General features: G+C 35.9%; 1 protein-coding gene across 1 annotated transcript; it reads right to left on the bottom strand.

Annotated features, from left to right (window-relative positions):
* Positions 1-504: 504 nt before the first annotated feature.
* LOC103492916 (uncharacterized) lies at positions 505-16,604 on the bottom strand. Its single transcript, XM_008453478.3, has 10 exons — positions 16,432-16,604; positions 15,941-16,304; positions 14,095-14,211; positions 12,962-13,044; positions 10,626-11,071; positions 8,418-8,596; positions 3,562-3,647; positions 1,565-1,698; positions 837-1,142; positions 505-699 (listed from the first exon to the last, which is right to left on the bottom strand). Exons 2-10 carry the CDS (start codon positions 16,280-16,282, stop codon positions 527-529), a joined length of 1,866 nt encoding a protein of 621 aa, XP_008451700.1. The 5' UTR covers positions 16,283-16,304; positions 16,432-16,604; the 3' UTR covers positions 505-526.
* Between the last annotated feature and the right edge of the window lie 833 nt (positions 16,605-17,437).

A 17,437-nucleotide genomic window follows, 5' to 3' on the forward strand; every position in this document is an offset into this window, starting at 1 on the left:
TGTCAAAAAGGCGCTTGCAGAGGTTAGTCAAAAGCAGTTGTGGGAAAAATGGTAAACGGAAATTGGCGATTGCATTAAAAACAGTGGTCGGAGGTTCATGAACAACAATCATTGGAGATGATAGTTAAATGTTGGTCAATGATAGTTGATAGAGGTTAATGAAGATAGCTAAAGATGTTAACAAGAGTGTTTTATACAAATAAGAGAAATTGACTATTAAATACAAAATGTATCTTTCTAAAAGTTGGTTTTAAGTGTTTATTCTAAACCACATTATTTTTATAAATAAATTTTTTCAAAATCTATTTTGGATAGTTGTCAAAACACATGAATTTTTTCTAAAATAACTTATCTTTTTAATTTAATCACTTGAAAATATAATCCAAACACATCCTAAATTATGACGGCACATGGTTGAAATAATACAATCGTGATCGTGAAACTTAACAAAGGCAAAGGGTTTTACACACGAATAATTATCATGAATAATGGAAATGATAATGATTTTGGGAAAGAAAACTCATAATTATAATTTAGAACGGAGTCCAAACGCATTTTTCATGTGCCTCTTTAAGAACAAAAACAAGTCCCTATCGTTTTGCTTATCTAAAAGGTTGTACACATCTACCGCATACTTGAAATTGTTTCCATACAAATGACATCCGCATGCCGCTTTGTAAGTCAGCAGCTCCAAATTACCTGTTGCGTATACCAAACAACAAAATCATTACATACTTATACATTGAAAGAATCTTCATTCATAGGATGTAATGAGTACATGTTTGAATCCCAGAAATCAAACAAAATAACCTTCATCCTATTGATTGATAGCTCACCTACAACTGAAGACTCTGGTGTTATTTCATGGCCGAAGTGGCGTGTCAACCACCATCGACAACGCAATCTCCAAGTGTTTCTCGAGTTCTTTTCAGTTAACAACTTAATGTTACTGTTAATCTTCAATGAGGACACCAGCTTATGCCCGCCAGTCCCAATTGAACACGCTGTTGATACTCTATCCTCCTCAGATTGATGAAGTTTCAGAAAACACACAGCTAGCTCTCTCCATGTATCATATTCAGGATATGTACCATCCAAGTGCAAAGCTATCATTTCCAATAGAGATTCAAGATTGTAATTGCCTGCAATTCCAATAAGAAAATGAATTCAATAAAAAGACAGTTCCAAGACAGGTTTTCAAGAAATATATAATAGACAAGCAGATTATCACAAACACACTTTGCATAAATCAATTTAGGGTGAAAATATTTTGATCTTTCCACGACATAATTCATGTTATTCAAGGTGAGAACTCTAATCCAGGAATTCCATGTGTTGCATTCATTTTATGTCAAGGTTTCTATAAACTGGCTGGGATGATCAAAGAATATAGAAGAATGGACGTCAAAACCAGAATACCTGATTTATAAGATAGCCTTATAAGGTCAGAACTATCTACTATTTGAGGAACTTAGCCACAAATTATAATCTCAGAGTCTCAAATCTCTACCTCCTTGAGATTTAATAGTTCGTCATAGAAAACTGTTTTCTGCAATTAACATACCATTTCTATGCATTTGAACAAGTTTTCCCATTGAATGATAACAAGTTGGATCCTTCTTCAATGTTTGCTCATAACAAGTTGAAAGCAAGACATTGTTACTACGATCAAAATGTTCCACAAGTGCAGCCCTCAATCTGCAGAATATTTAATCAATATTTAGTTACAGGTAAGAGGTCTTCAAATCTCTGTTATAAGTGATGTGATGGAAGTACGCTCGGTTTATGCTTCTTTATGTGTGTTTAATTTTAATAAAGAAACCAACTTTCATTCGGAAAAATGAGTCAGCATGGGGGCAGCAGAAAATAAGTACACAAGCCCCAACTCCTGATAATTGAACACAAAGGGTGACTACAAATTTTCATTAAGAGATTGGATGAATAAACAGCCAAAAGCGGTGGTAAAATGCAACAAGCTCTAACCTCCTCCTACATGCTATAATTCCTCGATAAAGTCCCTTATTTCTCACTACAAATTCAACATGATAGCAAAGAAACTTGCATGCCAAAGGGACGCCTTGTGATAATGAATTCAAGAAGACATTTTATGAATTTACAATTCGAACTCCCATATAACAAAGGAAATGCAATGATAAGAAGGTCAAATGGATGATAAAAACAAACTTGATAGGCCCTGAATTACGAGGGTCTAGACCTGTAAGCGTGTGAAAAGAAAAAGGAAGGGTGCAGGGGGAGAGTTTACATGATTTGTTGGCCCACAATATTGTTCGTTAGAATAAGGGACACAGAGGTGGGCTCATAATAGCTGAATGTTTGCCAGGGGTGGGTTATCCTTTGCTCTTTGTTTTTCTGGTTCTCTGCAAGAATTGGAAGAAGTGGCATGCTCTCAATGAAAGTTGTTTTCGTTATTTTCTTCTTTTTTTTTAAGGCCTATCAAATCTTTAAAAAAATTTCTGCGGCTTCCCTTTGAAATAACATAAGGCATGTCCGCAGTAAAGGCTGTTTGTTTGGTCTCAGTTTTCAAGTATTTCCTAGTTTGTACGAATATGACGAGGGAGCTATGGGGTGTCAACTTCAATGAGATGTCCATGTACGCCTATTGATCCTTAAATCTTTCGTTCACTGTATAATTCTATTGTACTTTGAGTTTTTGTCTCACTATTATTATTACTAAAAGAGTCCCCTCCAAAAAAAAAAAAAAAAAAGAGGTTTAAAGCTTTGTGGAAGTCAAATAGTACGTTCCTATTTGGATCATGCTCAATGGATCTCTAAATTGTTCTTCAGTGCTACGAAGCAAATTGTCATCACATTATATTTCTCCATCTATTTGCATTGTCCGTTATATATCTCCAGCATCTCTTCTTTGAATGCCATTATTCTTTTTATTGCTGGAAGAATGAATCAACGGATCTCTAAATTTTATTTAGTAATTTTGTCAATTTTCTATCTTCGATGAGTAAAGGCAATTCCTTCAAAGATGATGTCCTTCAAGTACTATATGGAGCATCTTGAAGCCTATGTCTCAAAATATTATGGGTGAATGTGAACAAAGCATTACTAGCTGAAATTTGGTTTGAAAGAAACCAAAGAGTTAAGTAGCAAGACTTAAGGCTTCCACTTGGCATTCCTTATCTAAGTTCCCGAACAATTTACATTTGATTTCTTAAATATTCAATTTCAACTACTAAATGCAAAACGTGTTATGGGTTAATTCTCATGTTTTTCCTGCTTACAAAGCTCCTGGCACTCAAGTTTCAAGCTTTGTACCCTGCCAGAAGGCTGCTAGTTTGGAAAATTTTTGTTCATTGGATGTTTGGCATTCATTTTAAGCCTCATTTGTATTCAAGGATTGGTCTGTCTTTTTGTTCTTGTTCTTACAAGTTTTGCATTGTATTTTTCATTTTTCTTTGTTCATTTTTCATTGTACTTTGAGCATTATACTCATCTCATTTATTCAATGAAAAAGTCTGGTTTCCGTTTAAAACAAAAAAAGCTACTAAATGCAAAATAGAACTGAGGGATTTGAGCAGATTTTAGTACCTGAAGGGAAGTGCTGCATTTGAATCAAGACAGAATTTTTCCATTTCATCAAGTGCTTTATCAATTCGACCTCCAATCAACAACAACTGAAATTTGTGCATCAAGAGGAAAGATATGAAGATATAGAAGAAATGGGGTGTTTGAACGATCATGTATCTCAGTAAATTCCAGAGCAGAAGACAGGAATATTTACAAACGTGATAATGAATAAGGTAACAAGAAAATTATCTAAACAGCACCTGATAGTTTCCTTTTTCATTTTTCCAGTCATTTAATAGAAGTATACTGGATTCAGTGTTCAATGTCCTAACCAGACTATGGAACCTCTTTCCACCCATTTAATAAATCTATAGACACAAAAAGAAGGTGAAGTACAGACCTCTTTTCCGATCCAGATAATGGAGTGGTGAAAGAAGATTACATGATTAGTTTATTCTGAAAAGAGGGCCGCAGTTACATAGGATATACTATGCCACGTACACATAATGAATACAAATATATTGGTCCATGCAGTGCAATTTTTGTATTAGCAACACAGTACGAAAAAGAAGGGCGCAACATTGTATCAACACAATCATCTAGGAACAAAAATAGCACCTTTAGCCTAAGAAGTGAGACAGTTGTTTGCTAAACAAGCCTACAAGGTAATAGTTTGTTAAGCATATTAGTATTTGAGATTGTAAATATAGAACTACAGATTAGCCTTATATGTTAGTTGATTGGTTTCTTGGAGGAAAAAATATTATTGAGAAGTGTTTTTTCTATTATTGTAAATATCTTTCTTAAATTTTCCTTTTTCAGGTTTTTCTACACTTTCCTTATTTGGTCACCAATGTATCTTGTAGATATATTTCTTTAGTGAATGAATGTGATATTCTGATTCTCTCAAACCCAAGTGTTTTACAGGGCATCAGAGTTTGAGAAGTTAGAGTTTTGATTAGGGCTTGAGAATTTAGAACCCTTTTGTGTTTCATCTAGGGTTTTGTGGAGGGGGTGTGTTTATACTTTTGTCCACCCCCGCTGTCATCTGTTTGTTTGCAGTTTTCACCCGCCTCCATTTGATCACCACCGCTGTAAGTTTTGTTCTTTTTTCAACATCGCTTAGTTCAAAGAGGAACCCAGCCACCGATCTATCTAACCCCAACATTTCGAAGCCATCTGACCAGCGCGCGAGGCTCACACGCTGCCCTTTCCTCTGCGCAGCAGGCCTGCATCGTCTTTTTCGGTTTGTTTTCTGAGGGTTTTGTCGGGGCTGTTTCCTCTTTTTCGTGGTGTGTTTGTTTGGGCGATATACTCACTATTTGTGGTTGGTTCAAAGAAAAACATCTTTTTGGAAAATTAGGGTTTGCTTCAACACAACTTTCCTTTAGGTGTTAAAAAGTATTTGTCAGTTTTTGGAGGTAATGGCTGACAAGAAACCAATAGTCACATCGGATTCCTATGACGTCAAAAGTAACTGAACACAAGTTGAACGGATCAAATCATTCATGGAGATCAAATGTTCACCACTTTATTAGGAGCATTGAGATGGATGAACACATTAAGGAAGAGTCACCAACTCATGCTACTAAAAAGATTTGGTTGCGGACGATTCAAGAGTGCTTCTACAAATAAAAATTCAATTGACCGTGAAATCGTTGACCTAGTAAATCATTGCGAATCAATCAAAGAACTATTGGAATATTTGGATTTTCTTTATTATGGGAAAGAAAACATTAGTAGAGTGTTTGATCTTTATAAGGCTCTATATCAACTAGATCAAGGAGAAAAGTCTCACACGAGTTACTTTATGGAGGTCAAAAATACATGTGCAGGATTCAATCCCTTGATGCCAATTAGCATTGATCCAAAAGTTCTCATGGCTCAACGTGAACAATTGTTCATCATGAGTTTCTTAGTTGGTCTTGCACCTAAATACGAGATGGCCAAAGATCAAGTTTTGTCGAGCTAAAAAATTTCATCGTCGAAATAGGCTTATACTCGAATATTTCATACAGAGAAGCCACAAGCAATTATGTCATCTGATTCTAGTAGTGCTTTGATCGGGCGCACAAACCATATGACAAGTAACCCCAATCTATTCTCTAACCTTTGTACATCTACCTCTTCGCCTAATGTCACTATAGCTGATGGAACCTCCACTCCTGTTATAGGATCGGGAATAGTCCATCTTACTAAATCAATTTATTTGTCCTCGATTTTAAATTTACCACAATTCTCTTTTAATTTGATTTCGATCAGTAAACTCACTCGTGATCTTCATTGTCTCCTTTTTTCTTGGTTATTACTTATTTCAGGGTCTTACAATGAAGCAGACTATTGGTGAAGGGTGTGAATTTTGAGGGTTTTACATTTTTGAACCTGTTAGTATTAGTGGGCTTGGCCGATAGGGTGTTTATGGAAAGATTTACCCTAAACCCTAAATCCTTTCCTTTTTTATCTATTCTATTTATTATGTAAGGATTATGTTCATACATTAATATCAAATGTTTCCTAGATGCCGACTGGGCAGGATCTAAAGAAGACAAGAGGTGATTAGAAGTGGAAGTTGTCGAAGGAAGGGGAGATTAAAGTTAACATTGATGCTTCGATTCTTTCAACGAGAAGGATGGGTTTGGGAGTCGTGATTTGTGATTCCCATGGGAGGATTTTGAAGGCTATTGCAGAGGCCAAGGAGATGAATGTTGAGGTGATTGCAGTGGAAACCAACTTTTCGTTAGGGCTTAAAGAGATATAAAATGGGGCTTTCAAATGTTAGGCTTGAATCGGATTCTTTAACCTTAATTCATAAATTATAAGTTAATCGTAAGCAGAACTCTTCGATTGGGGTGATCTTGGATGAAATTCGAGCTTGGATGCAACAAATCAATGTTTCGGCGGTGTCTTTTATTCCTCATGATTGTAATAAAGTACCTCATGTTTTGGCTAGTTTTGCTTCTAAAAAGAGTAGAGGGAATTTGGAACCGTAATTTCCCCAAATGGTTGATTGTTGAGGCTAAGCGTGATATTTCTTTTTCTAACCTAAGAATGGAAAGTTCTTCTAATCAATGTATTTGAAGCTTTTGATTAACAAAAAAGAAGCTAAATGTGGTGTCACGTTCAACTGCGAAATTAGAATATAGAGCAATGACACAATCTGTGTGTGAATTGATTCGGATATATCAACTTCTTGTTGAGTTAGGATTTGAAATCACCACATGAACAAAACTGTGGCATGATAATCAAGTAGCAGTTCATATCACATCTAATCTAGTGTTCCATGAGAGGACTAAACATATTGAAGTTGATTGTCATTTTGAAAATGAGAAAATTCAACAAGGTTCAGTATCTACAAGATATGTGAAGATTGGAGAACTAGGAGATATCTTCACGAAAGCATTGAATGGAACACATAGATTATCTATGTAACAAGTTGGGCATGATTAACATGCTCCAACTTGAGCGGGAGTGTTATAATTCTGTTATTGAAAACATGTTTGTTATAATTTCCCTTTTCAGGTTTTTCTACACTTTCCTATTTGGTCACTGGTATCTTGTATATATATTTCTTTAGTGAATGAATGTGATATTCTGATTCTCTCTCCAACCTAAGTGTTTTACAAGAAGTTTGTAAGCTATGAGTTTATTGAGTTTTTCTGAAGTAGCTTGCAAAATTATTTGAATTTTGTTAAGCGACATCTCAAAAAGAACAGAAATAACAGAAGACACCGGATGTGCCTGCAGTAAACTACCAGCAAAGAATTTGGGGATTACCTAGTGAACATTTGAAATCTACAAAAGTTAGGAAACAAGTCGTGTAAAGGGTCATGTATGAGGGGAAAAATTTTATATGTCTAAACTAAAATTGGCTCTGTACCATCAGTTCTTTCAATTCACTTATTTTATCTCATTATTTCAAATACCAAGGTAAGTGTCCATTCTATTGAGAATCGAAAGAACCTTCCGTAGAAGAACTTGAAAGACAAAAGAGAGCATCTGCTTTTCTAATGACAAGGTCAGGGTTCTCAGCAGGTCACCTTTTTTGCCGTTTTGTTAAACATCTGGTTAATAACAAACGGCAGTGTGGGTTTAGGCTCACTTCATTTACTTCATATCAATGAAATGATGAAATTGCACATAATGAAAAACCCAAGAAGGGAAGTTACAAAAAAACTCTTCCAGATTTTGAGAGAGATGTAAGGACGTGAGGGGGAGCCAACTAAGCTTTTGTTGAGAAAAAAAGGAAAAAAAAATGCAAGAGCACACAAAGAAAGAACGCAACCTACAAGAAAGATCTTCAATCAAGCAAGATATAACTAAAAAATAGTTACAAAAAAGCTTTGTTACAGAAATCCACAAGGAAACATGGAAGCTAATGAGGTACCAAACATCAAAAGAGTTAAGCTCCTTCCCTCTAAAGATTATATTATTCCACTCTCTAAAGAACCCACAAATCATGCACACCCCTACCGAAGAAACTTTCCTTTTTCCTTAAAGAGAGGATGAGTAAGGAACTAACTCCTCAATCATCTCTCTGCAATCACATTGTCTAGCCAACTCAAAACCAAAGTCCCAAAAAGAAAAAAAACAAGACCATACATGACACAAGATAGGCATAGTAGCCTCTTCAAATTAGGCATCTTCCTTGACACCTTTCCAAGGTCTTCACTCTACCTGGAGAACCCAGTGAAGCATAAGAACCAATAAAAGGCTCTAGTAAAGTTTAGCCAAAATCTCCTTTTCCTTTGTAAAAGAATGGCAGGTGAATATCAATTATTGAGAATAGTGAAGTCCAGTATTACAACATAGAAGATATCAAATATTATGAAAGAATCATCTAAATGGAATAAAGTTTTGAATACTTAGGATTGCTTTACCTGTATAAGAGGAAGTAAGGCAACCAATATTGGAGGATTTGAGTTAAGAGCAAGGCCTAGATGCTTCACTGCATCCTTATAATAGTCATTCAGAAACTCACCACATAGACTAATGGCATTCTCCCAATTCTCAATGGAAGGTGGTAATTGTAGAGGTAACAATAGTGGATCCAATCCCTCTGTAGCACCACACAGAAAAAAAATAAACATGGATAACTTACAATCGTGAGCCCATCAACTGACATTTTCAAAGAATTTTCTTTTGAAAAAGGAAACAAGCCTCTTCATTAAGAAAATAAATAGATATTACATAAGATAATACAATGAAGAGACAAGGTCAAAGCCCTGAGGATCAACAAGTGTACCCAAACATCTCAACTATGTTCGACAACCCATAGCACTCTCATCATATTCGAACTTAGACAAAAAGCAAATACAACGGTGATGATAAGAATAGATCTAGCCATACAAACAACCCAAACTACAAAGCAGAGATTTAAAAATGCATTAATGTATATGTGCATGTGCATGTGTGTGTGTGTGTGTGTGTGTGTGTGTATGTTATGTGTATGTGTATGTATGTGCATGTGTATCTGCATCTGTATCCTTATATGTATATGTATATTTGTATGGATATGGATAAGCATATGTGTATGTATATGTATATATGTTTGAGAATAGATGTCAACTTAGGGATAGACTTATTAGAATGTATGGAAGATCACATTTGTTAATAATTGATTTCTCATGTCCATCTAAATGATCAAAGATCAGAGTAATAAGTAGCTCATAGATAACCAAGCTCTTTGATGCTTATTTGCTCACAACCAGTCCTTCGAAGTTATTAAACAAAATGAAGTATAGAATAATAATAATGCACTTTTGGTCCCTAAAGTTTGCAACAAGTGTCTACTTGGTCTCTAAAGTTTCAAAAGAAACACTTTAGTCTGAGGTTTGAAAATGCTTATAATTGGTTCCTCAATTAATTTGTCTGGATGAGGTGAATTTCTTTCTTCTTCATCTTTCTTTCCCTTTCTCCCTCCTTTTTCTCTCCCCTCCATCTCTCCTCTGAAATCTAGATCATCGGATCCAGGAAGAGAACTTTTCTCTCACATGCTCATTTCTGACCAATTCAATCCAGTTACACTTGCGGATTGTTTTCATTTTTTCCTGATGAACATTTCCTAGATACGATTTTCCAGATAGAATTCAACTAAGACCTCAAAAAGATATGAAGAATCCCGATAATTTCAGAGTTCTACTCTTTTTCCTTCACTCTACCTACCTTATGTAACTACTAGATATTTAGTACGATGTTAGTTAATGGGTATAAGGGTACCGAGATAGATAGGAAGTTACTAGTAATTAGTAGTTATTGTGTAAGGGTGGTTACTCAAGTGGTGACAACTTGCTATAAATAGAGGGAGGGAGTGAGAGTAAAGGAGATTATTTTGTGGAGTGATCTAGGCTTGAGTAACACTTGAGAGTACTCAGAGGGAGGTTCCAAGTGCCTTATGCTTGGGCTTATCTTATATTTCCTTATAGTCACAATAAATTCAAACCTTGTTCTGGTTAGGAAGTATCCTAACACCTCCACCCCTTCTTCCACTTCCCATCTCGATCTTAGAATCAACCTTCATTTGCAATGCCTCACTGCTTATTGGATCCCAAACTTGCCCCGTATGTAAATCTGCCTCAGTTTCTATTTGTTCTGTCCCTTGGACTCTAATGAATGTTTAAATTTTCCTTTTATCTGTCAATGTATTGTTTTGGCTTTTGTTGTTAATAGGCTTCTGGCGATTGGTATCTACTTTGCTTGGATTGCTTGAAAAAGTACTGGGTAGGGGGGTTCCTTTTTGTTTATTTGTTGAATATTGATGTCTTTTTTTTTTTTTTTTTGGGAAAATCTGTTTATGTAAGTCTTGTTTTCTTTGGAAAAAAGAACATTTTGCCCAAAACAAAATGTACAAATGTAGGTGCATACATACATGCATATACGTCTCTGTGCGCAGGTATGTAAGGTTATAATCTAAATACTACTAAACATAACAAACAAAGAAATAAAAAATTCAAACTTTCACGAGCTTGGGTAACCTAGATAGATGATTGAACAAATAGCACAAACGCTCCCTTCAAATTGAGGAATCTAATTATGAGTGGTGCGGTAGAAGGCTTAATAATCATATAATCGTGTAATTTTGAACTCACCAAGAGCAGAGAAAATTGAAACGTAGTGCTGATAACCTCCATTGTCTGAGAAAGAAGCTTCATTTTCATCTTTTTCGGCAGAACTAACACAAAAATCTTGTGCCTCAAAGTTCAGAGGATGATTTTCCACTTTTATGTTATGAATCTTATGATCAACATCTAAAGAAGCTTCAGTGTGTCCTTCAATATCTACGTGAACTACTTTATCATTCATGACAGAACTCTCTGTGTTACTCCAAGACAAAGCACCAACACCATGAGAGTTGCTTATGGAACATCCATCTGAGTTCAAAATCATCCCGTCTGAATGAATTGGAGAGCGCAACTGGAGAGAGTCCCTCCACTGAATCTCTTCTGGAATGGTAGAGAACCACAGCTGCCTAAATGTCAATCCTATAATCATATTTGACATTGGATCATTCGCAGATTCAGGCATTTGCATGAGGCTGACAAAAGAAAATAAGTATAATTAGTGTGACTAAAGCCAGTTCTGATCCTTTCTTAACATCCACCATTACGTTACATATAGCATAACTAGGTTGATTAAAGCATTTCAATTGAGATATAAATCTAAATAGCATATCTAGCAAAGTGCTTGAATTGGAAACACCAAGAAGCTTTTAAGACAAGCAGAACGAAAACAATCATTCCATGGAAACAAAGTATTTTTCTTTTTTTTAGAAACAACTTTCATTGAGAAAAAAATGAAAGAATACAAGGGCATACAGGAAAAAAAAAAAAAAAAAAAAGCTCAACAGAAAAGATACCCACTCAAAGAAGGGGATCAAACTAAGATTAATGTTTCCTAGAGAATAGTTACAAAAAAGCTTCGAAACAGAAGTCCAAAGGGACACATGAAATCTCACCAAAGACCCGATCTCACTAAGGTCCCTATCCTTCCCTCTAAAAACCCGATCATTTCTCTCCCCCCAAATATCCCACATAATCGCACACACCTCGGCAAGCCATAGAAAGCGGCCTTTCTCTTTGAAGGGTGGATGGAGGATGAATCCCTCGGTCATTGCACGCACATCTCTTTGACCAGCAATGCTGACATCAAACTCCTGCAAGAATAAGCTCCACACAGATCCCACATACCCCAACAAGAGATGGTCCAGGTCTTCCTCCGCCTTCCAACACAAAATGCAACAAAAAGGCCCCACAAGCGAAGTTTTCCTCCTAGCAAGTCTATCAAAAGTGTTCACACGACCAAAAAGACTTGCCAGTAAAAAGACCTAACTATCTTAGGAATCATAATCCTCCAAAGGGTAACAAAAAAGATTCCCAATGAAAGAGGAATCTAAAAGCAATCTGAAGAAGGATTTACAAGAAAACCCCTCCCAAGAATTTGAACTCCAAAGACGAAAATCCCTTCTCCCTTCCCTAAAAGAGCACCCCTCCAATAAAGAAAGCAGAGAGGCAACCTCCATTGTTTCCCTGTTAGACCGATTACAACAAAACCCAAAGGAAAAAGACACAAAGTTCTCAGACAAAATCAAGCAGTCAGAAATTGTGCAATTTTTAAGGAAAGAAAGGTGATAAAGATGAGGAAAGACAAAAGAAAGAGCACCCTCCCCCACCCACTGATCCTCCCAAAGTAAAGGTAGGAAGCTCAAACAAGATAACTTTCCAATGATTCCAATGTGCGCCTTTAAAACCAAATATCTTTTAAAATGGTTTTCACTACAACAGACAACAAATTCTTTGATGCCAACGAAAGACCAACAGCCAACGGGAGATTATTTTCCTTGAAAATGTTGGAACTTGGAAATAACCTACTCATCTGATAAACAAAGGCAGCAAGCAAGAAGGAATGAAATACGTGATGCAATTAACATGACAAAAATCTATGTTGGTCCCACTTCCAAAGTTGAAAATAACTAGAATGAGCAGATAAAAAGTTCAGCCATTCATTAAGTCAAGAAAGTTCAACCATTCATTAAGTCATAAAATTGGAAACATCTCCAAGTAGACAAATGATAGTCTAATAACTTATATGATTTTTAACCATTATGAGTTGGCCTAGTGGTAAAAAGAGAGACATGGTCTCAAGAACTAACTAAGAGGTCATGGCCAACTACCTAGGAATTAATTTCCTACGAGTCTGCTTGACACCCAAACGTTGTAGGGTCAAGTGGGTTGTCCCGTGAGATTAGTCGAGGTGCCCGTAAGCTGGCCCGGACGCTCACGGATATAAAACAAAAAGATAATATAACTAATATGGTTTCAATATCCATTTAGGTTAAACGTTCAAACCAAATAAGATTTTAAAAAATAAAGCAAACTTGCAAACATGCACAAGTACACAAATTATATAGCCAGTTTGAATACCATACCTTAAAGTCTCCTGATGTGCATCCTCCATTTTTCCTTCTTCAAGGCAGAAAAGAATGTATTCCAACTGGACCATAAATCTGTCCTGCATAACCATTGAAATCCTGGAATAAGCAAGCAGATGTCTGGGGGAAACACGACACTTTTATAAAACCAACACACATAAGAATTAAGACAGATCAATTTCTCATCAGACATCTTCTCAAGGACAAAGCCAGAGCCACTTCATCTCTTCATGTATTTGGGAGAATTTGGCAAACCACTTACTATCCTTTTTAAATAAAACAAGGGACAATTTTTCATAAAATTAATGAAAATAGATTAATGCTCATAGACACAAACTCCTAGAAGAGTGAAAGAAAAAGAGAAGCTTACTACAAAGTAGAGGAAAGACATAAACGGTTTACAAAGTGATGCATTGGGTTAAAAGTATAGGCCAAATCCACAAAGGAAATCAATCTCTCCTCTCTAGAAAAAAAATTAATAATGATGCTGATGTCAATGATAGAGTGAATGAATCAAACAAGGGGCTCCATAGAAAGAAAGATAAGAAGAATCTAATCAGGAACCAAAAATGAGGTTTGAGCTTAACCCTGATTGACACTTCCTCATTGGAAGTTATATTCATGTTCATATACCTGTGCTGATTCATGATTAATATTAGTGGTTTTTAGACATCTTTTATGAAAAACTAAAATTCAATAAGGGAGTTTACAAAGTCCATCATCTTGTATATGTTGTCTTCTTGATATGAAAAGTATAAAAGAAAAGGGGAAAGCCCGTTTTATATAACAAACAAAGAAATATGTATGAAGAACAGGTCCAACTCCCAAGAAAAAAACCGAAGAAATAACATTGAAACTGAATCTTTAACTAGTCAACAAAACTATCATGTTGTCAAGCAAAATAAATTTGAGAAATTCACTTGACGACATACATGCTATTTTATTCAAATTTCAAGCATATTGAATAGCATAAACTATTAATCTATTTTAAAAACATAGATTAATTAAATGCAATTTTACATGATTCATCGTTGCATATTTAACCTCGGCAAAAAGAAAAAATCATCGTGGAATATGTTGTGTTCCCTTCAAGATAGCATGTGGCAAGTGAGAATTTCCATAACCCATACCTCAATGGGCCAATGCTTCAGTGATCCATTCTTCTTCATCCAAATGTCATAAATGTGCCTGATCCTATCTGGCCTCATACGATCTCCTTCTATATGCTTAAGAAGCTCCATTGAAGCCTAAAAAGAAATTTTTGTGACATTTAGTAGATTCACCTTTTTTTATAAGAACATTCAGTAGATTTCATGGAAGAAGTTGATTGGTATATTAATGCACAAGTTTCTGTGTGAGATAGTTGCATCAAATGCAAGTGGTTGTGACACCACCAAGACCTAACACAACAAACAAATTATATGTAAAAAGTAGATGCACAATACACCACCTTCAATAATGCAAATGATATCAGTTTATATTAGAGAAACAGATACCACCCTGTATAGAATGAAATAAGACACTACAGAAAGGGACTAGATACCCAACTCTAAGAATTTTTTTTTTAAATGAAAACAACTTTCATGGATAAAAAATGAAAAGATACGAGAGCATGCAAAATGTCAAGCTTCACAAGAACAGGGAACCCCGCTAAAGAAAAGGGCTCCAATTATACAAAATAGTGTCTATCAAATAATTACAAAAAAGTTTTCGAAATCGAAGCCCACAAAGAGACGAGAAGAAACATTACAAGGATCCCCTTCCAACTCTCAATTTATAGAACAGATTTGTTCAAGTAAGGTCGTGATCCATTTCCAACTCTCTAACACCCTATTATTTTTCTCTCACTCCCAAAGAACCCACAATACATCACACAACATTGCAAGCCATAAAAACTGATCCTTCTCACAAAAGGGCGGAAACTCTTCAATCAAATCACAAGTATCTCTATGATGAGCTAGAATGAAACAAACATCTGAAGTAGTCCCACACAGAGCTCGCAAACTCACACCTCTAGAGAACATGGTCTAAGTCCTTTTCCGCCTTCCAAAAAATAATACAAAAGAATGGACCAACTAGCCTGGTGATGTAGCCTAAATGCTAAAAGGAGAGAAATCTCTAAGAATCAAATCAAGAGTCTTTTTATTAGTGAGAACATATCCAATACAATAGGAGACTCTATTTATAGAGAATTACATGAGGGATAGGGTAAGTAATCTTGAATTTACTGAATCACCCCAATTTTTATTACATCACATGGAAATTTCCTCAAGACAATCTACCGTGTTGGCACGTTAGTGTAAAACTTGCCAGGTAAAAACTCACTTTCCTAGGAATCCTAATCCTATTGAGAGGACCGATTCAACAACGGGAGAATGATCGATCAAGCTACAAAAGGAAGTCTTACACTCCAAAGGGTTGGGACTCCACACTCTCTAATCCTTTCTCCCAATCCTAAAGTTGTACCCCTCAACGATGGACAGAACGTAGTCGTCATCCGTTGTTTCCCTACCAAATAAAAAACAACAAAACCCAAACAAAAGGAGCATGAGTTCCCCGACCACACTAAGAATTTAGACACCAAATGATTTTTAAGGAAGAAAGATGATAAAAGGCAAGAAAGTAAGGAGCAAAGGGGTCTACTTGCAGCTTGCCATCTTGAGAGCCTTCTAGCTCTGCCCCTCTAGCACTTACATACACAAAAATACTTTAAAAAGTTCAGTAAACAAGTTCAAATATTTGAGCTAATAAAGCTTATGGCATAGCTCTAACAGAAAGAAAGTTTGCTCTGTAATTTCTACCGCAAAGGGTGCAAGAACCAGCAAATTCAGAATTAAATCGCCCACAGCAAGTATATTTTCTACACACGATGTTCATGTACATAATTTCTTCATCTCCTTTTCCATTTGAAATATACAAATCTTGTGAAATCGTATACTGATCAATGAAAGGAATCTATAAACATTTTTCTATTACCGAATACTTCAAACGATTCCTAATAGGAGAATTATCCCGCAAAGTCCCTTGCAGTAACATGCTCAATACTCCACTTGCTTCCACCCAGTTTTGCTGCCTCATAAGTTTGTGCAAGGCATTCCGCAACGTAATTCGATTTTCTGCCCTCACCATCTTCGGAGCAAGCCCCAGAACAAACGATGGCTTTGTCAAAGACAATTTAATTCTTTTCATGAGCGTTGCTCGCCGACTATCGTTATTGCCATCGGCTGTTGGATCAGCCTTTCTTTTCCGACTGAAGGGTATGATAGAACCATATTCAATTTCCATTACAGGCCTATCCGCCATTTGTTCCGGTTCCATCTTCTTGGCTGCCTTGGTTATACTGCAAGTGCCAAGGTACTTAAGGTCAGCTCAAGTTTTACAGAACTCATAATTTTGAAGACGGAACTCTGGATCAACCGGTACATCGACAATTTCATGTTGAATAGGGGAGAAAAAGAATTGCATACCGAGTGAGGGAGGGGAGCGGCGGAGAGCCGGCGGCTGCAGTGGCGGGTTTGTAAACTCGTATATGGAACTGGAAGGAGAGCAATGTGAGAGAGCCGACTGGAAAATTGTTTACTTGTTCTTTTCCTTCTTTTTTTTTTTTTTTCTAAATCAAAAGTTATTAACCTCCAAAGTTTGATGGGATTCTAAAAACACAAATTTAAAAAACAATGGCATTTGTTTTATGTTTTTCGTTTCATAAAAATTAATTTTAAAAAAAATTAGATGTGTTTGGAAGGCAGTTCATTTTTTTTAACAATAAACTTGTTTTTTAGATTACAAACAAAAATTGAAAATTAAAAATAAAACTTAAAAAAATAACATTTTGTTTTCCAAAAATATAAAATCAAACATGTATGGTTTTGTATTTTATTATCAGATGGGATCTAAATTTTAAAATAAATTCTAAAACTTTTGAATATGTAGTGATTAATTATCCTGTTTGAAAAAAAAAAATACTGCCAAATTAAATCCCTTAGTAGCACTATCCTAAAATCACAACATAAAAGACAAAACAAGGTATTAGAGTATTCTCTCTACTTGGGAGTAGGGACCTTTTGGTCTCTTATCGGTGCTAAAGGACAGCTGGACTTTTGATCTATCATGACTATAATAGAGGACTTGGATAATCGATGGACTAAACTATCACACAAGAGCAACCAAGATAATGACACAAAATCGAATGAATTTTGAAGCTTTTTGTTCAGTGATGAAGGATGTGTGGGGGTGCACACGCACACGAAAATTGAAGTTGCCCAATTTCATTCCCTTGGGTAAAAAAACTAAAGTTCTAAACATGGGGCCATGGAAGTTTGATGGGGCGCTATGTTGATTTTGCCTAAAGCGAATGATCTTACAGAGGACTTGGAATTTCGGCATATTTCATTTTGGATCCAAATTATAAAGCTTCTGGTTAATTGCATGTTCAGGGCGTTAGCTCGAAAGCTGGGAGGAATGATCGGAGAGGTT

The sequence above is a fragment of the Cucumis melo genome, chromosome 7 (assembly GCF_025177605.1).
Source record: "Cucumis melo cultivar AY chromosome 7, USDA_Cmelo_AY_1.0, whole genome shotgun sequence".
Lineage (NCBI taxonomy): Eukaryota > Viridiplantae > Streptophyta > Magnoliopsida > Cucurbitales > Cucurbitaceae > Cucumis > Cucumis melo.